This window comes from Nerophis lumbriciformis, linkage group LG31 (genome assembly GCF_033978685.3).
Source record: "Nerophis lumbriciformis linkage group LG31, RoL_Nlum_v2.1, whole genome shotgun sequence".
Taxonomy (NCBI): domain Eukaryota; kingdom Metazoa; phylum Chordata; class Actinopteri; order Syngnathiformes; family Syngnathidae; genus Nerophis; species Nerophis lumbriciformis.
Genome location: NC_084578.2, coordinates 8853873 through 8862500, shown reverse-complemented (window position 1 = coordinate 8862500; position 8628 = coordinate 8853873). Strand labels below are relative to the sequence as shown.

General features: G+C 41.6%; 1 protein-coding gene across 1 annotated transcript; it reads left to right on the top strand.

Annotated features, from left to right (window-relative positions):
• Positions 1-4870: 4870 nt before the first annotated feature.
• On the top strand, positions 4871-8051 carry LOC133574409 (frizzled-7-like). Its single transcript, XM_061926592.1, has one exon. It carries the CDS (start codon positions 5364-5366, stop codon positions 7059-7061), a length of 1698 nt encoding a protein of 565 aa, XP_061782576.1. The 5' UTR covers positions 4871-5363; the 3' UTR covers positions 7062-8051.
• Positions 8052-8628: the final 577 nt, after the last annotated feature.

The window sequence follows — 8628 nt, the reverse complement described above, 5'->3', positions numbered from 1 at the left end:
CAGGCTGGCTTGGTGCCTCGTCTGAGCTGCTGTGACTTAAATTACCATAGTAACTAATTATATTACCATAGTTACTAATTAAATTACCATAGTAACTAGGATATCATGCAAAAGTGCAGATTCCAACCATTGAAATACTTTGTATAGTTCAAGACTTACGGTCATTAGAAAACATCACTGCACATCACAATGGCAGCTACACATTCCATCTTAGAGATCTAAAAAAATTATTTGGGAATGTCCGGCGGGCCACATTGCTTTAACGGAAACACCTACAAGTCGCAAATGTACTTTATTGAAACTTTAGAAATATGGCTTTTATTTTGCGAAAACTGCAATGGAAACGCCGCTACTGCCTCCATTGTTAGCTGACTTTTGCTAGTGTTTATTTACGATTTAGAATGCAGTGGAAAAAAAGTGTTATTGTCTTATGCATAAGGATTGTGAATGACAGGCAACATTCTAAAAAAAAAAGTGCAGTTCCCCTTTGAATAGTTGAAGAGATTTTAAAGAAAGTGTGTTGTACTTGAATACAAATTTACCGGGGAAAAAGTCGTGTTTAGTTTTGCAGTTTGTTCACGGAACAAATCCCTCCGCATTTTGCTAAACTATTGCTTTCAGGCCCCCGTGAGTCCAAATTGACCTTTTGGCCTGTTTCAATACAAGCCCACTTCTTGTTCAGAGGCGAGCTGACAGCAGGGAACTCTGCTGACTTTTCTTTAGAGCCCATGCTTCTCCGACTGGATTTCTTCTCCTCCTCCTGCCTCCCCGACCTTCTCTCTTCTTCCTGTCCCCTCCCCCACGCCAGAAACCCACCCCCCACCTCCTTTCATCTCACCCAGGCAAGAAACCAAATGCAGCAAGGCCAACAAGAACCGCCCACACCACCCTCACTTTGTGGCCTGTGTGTGTGTGTTCTTGTATTTCTACCCTTCTTGAGACATCAGCAAGGAAAAGTACCTTCCTTATGAGGAGGTGTGAACTAGTTAGGACCAAAATCAAGGTCCCAATACGGAAAATCATTGCATCTAATAGAGAATGTCTCATTTGCACCCCTGGTGGTGAAATCTATCGGTTTTAAAAGTGCTCCCCCTATGGTCAACATATGAAATAACAAGTGTGTGTAAAAAATTGTAGTGCTCCCCCTCTGGCCAACATATGGAATAAGTGTGTGTCAGTAGATGAAATGCGCCCCCTTTGGCCAAAATTAATTTTTTTTAAAATATATATATATATGTATATAGAGACATACGGTAATAACTTGAGGTAAATAATGAAGATTAAAAAACTATTAAAAAACGAAAATTTTAAAATAAAATAAAAATTAATTTTTCTCACAATGTGTCGACTTTTTTCTTATAAAATTGGGAACAATTTCTCATATTCTTTCTGTTTCTGTAATATTGCAATATTTTCCCGTAAAATTATTATTATTTTTTTTAATGTAAAATTATTACTTTTTAATGCAGAATGGTGACATTTGTCATCTAAAATTCTGACTTTTGTCACAATAGTGCCAATTTGTTTGTTGTTCATGTAAAATAGTGACATTTTTGGAGTGAAATGATGACTTTTGTCATAATTTTGCCAAGTAAAATTCCGATTATTATTATAATATTGCCAAAAGTTTTCTTATAAAATTGTGACTTTTCTCGATTAAAATTATGACACTTTTCATAAAATTGCCAACGCTTTCTTGTCAAATTGCGAGTGAAATCTATTGGTTTTAAAAGTGCTCACCCTCTGGTCAACATATGAAATAACAAGTGTGTGTATAAAAATTTAAGTGCTCCCCTTCTGGCCAACATACGAAATAAGAAGTGTGTGTAAAAATGTAAATGCGCCCCATTTGTCCAAAATTAATTAAAAAAAATAAATAAATATGTATATAGGGACATACTGTAATAACTTGAAGTAAATAATGAAGATTAAAAAACAATTAAAAAAACAACATTTAGAATAAAAAAAATAAAAGCAGTCTTTTTCTTACAATGTGTCGACTTTGTTCTTATAAAATTGGGAACAATTTCTCAATTTTCTGTTTCTGTAATATTGCAATATTTTCCGGTAAATTTTATTTATTTTTTTAATGTAAAATTATTACTTTTTAATGCAAAATGGTGACATTTGTCATCTAAAATTCTGACTTTTATCACAATAGTGCCAATTTTTTTGTTGTTCTTGTAAAATAGTGACATTTTTGGAGTATGATGACTTTTGTCATAATTTTGCCAAGTAAAATTCCGAATATTATTATAATATTGCCAAAAGTTTTCTTACAAAAATGTGACTTTTGTCGAGTAAAATGATGACTCTTTTCATAAAATTGTCAAATTGCGACTGTTATTGAGTAAAATTCCAACTTTTATCACAGATTGTCAATATGACGTCATCACATATGCCGTCAATATTAGTTTAATTAGTGATGATACATATCATTTCTTTAAAAAAAAAGTTGCAACTTTTATCACAATATTGCACACATGTCCAGTTTTTCTTGTAAAATTTTTACTTGCGTTGAGTAAAATTCCGACTTTTATCATAACACTGCCAAAATTTTAAGTTTTTCTTGTGAAATTCCAACAAAATTTTTAACAACAAGCTTTTTCATGTTTTCATAGTATGTACCGTATTTTTCGGACTATAAGTCGCAGTTTTTTTCATAGTTTGGCCGGGGGTGCGACTTATACTCAAGAGCGACTTATGTGTGAAATTATTAACACATTAGCGTAAAATATCAAATAATATTATTTATCTCATTCAGGTAAGAGACTAGACGTATAAGATTTCATGGGATTTAGCGATTAGGAGTGACAGATTGTTTGGTAAACGTATAGCATGTTCTATATGTTATAGTTATTTGAATGACTCTTACCATAATATGTTACGTTAACATACCAGGCACGTTCTCAGTTGGTTATTTATGCCTCATATAACGTATACTTATTCAGCCTGTTGTTGACTATTCTTTATTTATTTTCAATTGCCTTTTAAATGTCTATTCTTGGTGTTGGGTTTTATCAAATAAATATCCCCCCAAAAATGCGACTTATACTCCAGTGCGTCTTATATATGTTTTTTTTCCTTCTTTACTATGCATTTTTGGCAAGTGCGGCTTATACTCCGGAGCGACTTATACTCCGAAAAATACGGTATTTGTTCTGTTGTGTTTATGTTGTGTTACGGTGCGGATGTTCTCCCGCAATGGGTTTGTCATTCTTGTTTGGTGTGGGTTCACAGTGTGGCGCATATTTGTAACAGTGTTAAAGTTGTTTATACGGCCACCCTCAGTGTGACCTGTATGGCTGTTGACCAAGTATGCTTGCATTCACTTGTGTGTGCGAAAAGCCGTAGATATTATGTGATTGGGCCGGCATGCAAAGGCAGTGCCTTTAATGCACACCCCCAATATTGTTGTAATATGTTACGTTAACATACTAGGCACGTTCTCAGTTGGTTATTTATGCCTCATATAACGTACACTTATTCAGCCTGTTGTTCACTATTCTTTATTTATTTTAAATTGCCTTTCAAATGTCTATTCTTGGTGTTGGCTTTTATCTAGGGATGCCTGATAATGGCTTTTTGCCGATATCCCATATCAACCGATACCGATATCAACCGATATATACAGTCGTGGAATTAACACATTATTATGCCTAATTTGGACAACCGGGTATGGTGAAGATAAGGTACTTTAAAAAAAAAAAAAAAAATACAATAAGATAAATAAATTAAAAATATTTTCTTGAATAAAAAAGAAAGTAAAACAATATAAAAACAGTTACATTGAAACTAGTAATTAATGAAAATTAGTAAAATTAATAACATAATAATTAATAACAGAAAGAAACAACCCTTTTGTGTGAATGAGTGTGAATGAGGGAGGAAGGTTTTTTGAGTTGGTGCACTAATTGTAAGTGTATCTTGTGTTTTTTATGTTGATTTAATAAATAAATAATGTTGATTTAATAAATAAAAAAATAAATAAAAAAACAACAAAAAAACCCGATGCCGATAAAAAAACAAAAACGATACCGATAATTTCCGATATTACATTTTAACGCATTTATCGGCCGATATTATCGAACATCTCTACTTTTATCAAATAAATTTCCCCCAAAAATGCGACTTATACTCCAGTGCGACTTATATATGTTTTTTTCCCCTTCTTTATTATGCATTTTCGGCCGGTGCGACTTATACTTTCAAAAATACGGTATATATTATTAATGTTGTAAATACACATCTTTATATATCTAGAAAGGGTGGTCCTAAATAGAGGGAGGCATTTTTTGGAGGTCTCAAGAAGGTAAGAAATACAAGAGAGTGTGTGTGTGTGTGTGTGTGTGTGTGTGAACTGATTGTGTTGTAAATTCAACTCACTGTTGGTGTTTGTTCCCACATTGCTTGTTGCTGGAGGTGTTGTGTGAAATATAAACCTCTTAGGGGTAATGGACGCATGCTTAGAACTTTATACATTTAAACCACTTAAGCACAATGCAAGCCTCAGGCCTGGAAAAAAAGTCATTGTTAAAAGAGTGTCACTATGAGGGTAAAAAGGCTACTTACGTATTAAAACAAACTGCGGAAAAAAAAAAGCTCAATTTATTCCACTCCGTCACTCACTTTCTTGAGAAATTAGCAGAAATGATGATTATTTCGGTAATATCTCTAGAGTAATTGAATTACCGTGGCATATTTTCCTCCCGGCCGTGGGGAGTCGCCGGCCAATCAGCGACGAGCTCTGTAAGGAAAACAAGCGCCGCGATTGGCTGAGACGCCTCGGCGGTTTCAAGGCGCTCCGCGGCTCGCTGAAAGGGGGAGGGGGAGGGGGGGGAGGTCTTGTGAATGGCGGGGCAACCTTGAAACCGTCGCGGAGTGACGAGCGCGAGCCTGCGGACTTCCAACCGCCGGAGAGCGCGACACTTCGGAGGAGTCAAGCCACAAAAAGATGGCCATTTAAGACATTTTTTTATTTGCCTTCCCCCACCCAGGACTAAGCGTTTCACTCAGTTCGAGCTCGCCGGTGCGCGTCGTCGTCCCGTCCCCCCCACCACATTTTTTTCTTTCTTTCTGGAAGACCGTGTTTTTTTTTTTGTTTTTTTTTTCCACGGGAGAAGTGAGAGTGGGCTGCGTGGAGTCACTTACAAAGACCATCAAGAAGTCATGACACGACGGAGGATTTATTTGGATGTGACTCTTTGAGGAAAAAAGCCACAGCATTTCGACCGTGGGTCAGCCGGACGGAGACTACCATTGCCGCCTTGGGACATTAAATGTAGATTTGGACCCTTATTGAGTCGCCCTACTTGGATCAAAGTTTTTCCTTTCCCTCCCCCTCCTCCTCCTCCTTCTCAACTATGGCGGCCAGGTCCACCACTCGCTCTGTGCTTGTGCGGATCATGTGGCTGCTGTGCGGGGTGTCCTTCGCCCCGGCGTCTGCCCAACACTACAACAGCGAGAGTGGGATATCGATCCCGGAGCACGGCTTTTGCCAGCCCATCTCCATCCCGCTCTGCACCGACATCGCCTACAACCAGACCATCATGCCGAACCTCCTGGGCCACACCAACCAAGAAGACGCCGGGCTGGAGGTGCACCAGTTCTACCCCTTGGTGAAGGTCCAGTGCTCGGCCGATCTCAAATTCTTCCTCTGCTCCATGTACGCTCCGGTGTGCACGGTTCTGGAGCAAGCCATCCCGCCGTGTCGGTCCCTGTGCGAGCGAGCGCGGCAGGGATGCGAAGCCCTGATGAACAAATTCGGTTTCCAGTGGCCGGAGAGGCTCCGCTGCGAGGCGTTCCCCGTCCACGGAGCTGGGGAGATCTGCGTGGGTCAGAACACGTCGGAGCCCAGCAGCCCGGGCTCGTCGTCGTCCCCGTACGCACCCGAGCTGGTGACCCTTCACCCCAGCATGGGCCGACCCAAGCCTCCCCAGCACGGCCAGCAGCACGAGTTCTCCTGCCCGCTGCAGCTGGAGGTTCCGTCCTACCTGGGATATAAATTCATGGGGGTCAAAGACTGCGGGGCTCCTTGTGAACCCGCCAAGCCCACCGGGATCATGTATTTCCGGGAGGACGAGGTGAAATTTGGCCGTCTCTGGGTCGGCATCTGGTCCATCCTGTGCTGTGTGAGCACTCTGTTCACCGTGCTCACCTACCTGGTGGATATGAGGCGCTTTCGATACCCCGAGCGGCCGATAATCTTTTTATCGGGCTGCTATTTCATGGTGGCTGTGGCGTACGCCGCCGGCTTCTTCCTGGAGGACAAAGTTGTTTGTGTGGATAAATTCAAGGATGACGGCTACAGGACTGTGGCCCAGGGGACAAAAAAGGAGGGGTGCACCATTCTCTTCATGGTCTTGTACTTTTTTGGAATGGCCAGCTCCATCTGGTGGGTGATTCTGTCCCTCACATGGTTCCTGTCAGCAGGCATGAAATGGGGCCATGAAGCAATCGAAGCCAACTCGCAGTATTTCCACTTGGCCGCGTGGGCCGTCCCCGCCATCAAGACCATCACCATCCTGGCCATGGGCCAAGTGGACGGCGACGTTCTGACCGGAGTATGTTTCGTGGGGATCTTCAACGTGGACGCCCTGAGGGGCTTCGTCCTGGCCCCGCTTTTTGTCTACCTGTTTATCGGAACGTCCTTCCTCCTGGCCGGCTTCGTGTCCCTCTTCCGGATCCGCACCATCATGAAGCACGACGGCACCAAGACGGAGAAGCTGGAGAAGCTGATGGTCCGCATCGGCGTGTTCAGCGTGCTGTACACGGTGCCGGCCACCATCGTCATCGCCTGCTACTTCTACGAGCAGGCCTTCCGGGAGCACTGGGAGAGGACCTGGCACATGCAGACGTGCAAACGCTTCGCCGTGCCCTGCCCGCTCCACAACTACGCCCCCATGACCCCCGACTTCACCGTCTTCATGATCAAATACCTGATGACCATGATCGTCGGGATCACCTCTGGCTTCTGGGTCTGGTCCGGCAAGACCCTGCAGTCGTGGAGGAGGTTCTACAAGCGCCTTAGCAACGGTAACCACGGGGAAACGACAGTGTGAAGTGGAACAAGGTACAGAATTACAATAACCATAAAGAGAAAATGAGGTCGAATAGCTTTCATTTTTATACTATTTTGGACATATATTTTTTTCTATTTGTGACAACTAGTCCACAGGCTCACAGACACAACTCTCACTCTATATTCAATACGGAATGGAACAATCTGCATTTTTTTTTTCTTTCTTACGCAACCCTCAGAACTGTTTCTTGTATGTAATTTCGGGGGTCTCTGCTCCATGGACTGTCACGAACACCGGACTTGAAGTTATCTTTTATTATTCACTCGTCACATCCTTTATGTTAGCTTCCATGTTGAATGTACTTGGTGTGTCCACTCTCCCAGTGGCCTACATAGCATGACAGAAAAATAAGACTGACGGGCCTTAGAAAGTCTCCTGACTGTGAATGCATTCTTCGGTCTTACCTGGCTCTGCCATTGCACGTTATAAGTTACTCTACCCAGTAATGAAAGACTGAACTGCTAATAAGTTAGGTTAATGCAGTGGCCGGTGCCACAACTCTTCTAGAAATCTCTTTAAACATATTTCCTCCTCCATTGAATGTTCACTCCGAAGGTGAATGAAGTTACTGTTTGTGTTGGTTTGCACAAAAAGGTTTAAAAAAAAAAAAGTGTTTAAAAAAGCGACTGTTACACTACAAAGCGAGCGACTAAATTCCTGGTGGGTTTCTCGTGTCACCCGACTTGAGGGTCTGAAACTGTTACATCCCGTCAAGCGTTTTGAGCTGTCTTAACCAGTTTGAGTCTCAATTGGCTTCTGAAGTTTTTGTGTTACGTTTCATCATGAACTCATCGGTACCAATGGGCGGATTTTAGAGACCACACACACACACACACACACACACGGCTCATTCTCTGTGTGTGGTCTCTAAACCGGACCCCACATCAGAAAGACTGTAATAGGTTTCTTCTGTGGGAGTGGATTCTGAATGTTATTCTTGCTTAGATAAAGACGATTGTTCACACTTAAGCCTGCCATTCTTTGTTTTTATTACATTTAGATGTGTGAAATGGATTTGACTAAATCCGCCAGGGCATGAATTATGATTTTTTTTTTTTTTAAAGTTGCTCCACACCCAGACTGAGATTTGACGTTGATTTTTAAGTATGGCAAGACTTTTAGAAGCCATGTTTCTGTCCTGGTGCCTGATGTCCTAAGTCAGTGGTTCTCAAACTTTGTACCATCGTAATGACCAACATTAAAAAACACAGTCCGTAGCAGGCCGATATCCATCCATCCATTTTCTACCGCTTGTCCCTTACATGGGTCACGGAAGGGGGTGTTGCTGAAGCCTATCTCAGCTGCCTTTCGGGCGGTAGGCGGGGTACACCCTGGACAAGTCGCCACCTCGTCAAACAAGGTCACTCTGTGTTTGAATATTTAATTGGGTATACCTAGGGCTACAACTAATTTGATAATCGATTAATCTGTAGATTATTACTTCGATTAATCGATTAATAATCGGATAAAAGAGACAAACTACATTTCTATCCTTTCCAGTATTTTATTGGGGGGGGAAAAGCATACTGGCACCACACTAGGGCTG

Coding starts and splice junctions, on each gene's coding strand:
- LOC133574409 (XM_061926592.1), top strand. CDS start 5,364: ATGGCGGCCAGGTCCACCACTCGCTCTGTGCTTGTGCGGATCATGTGG.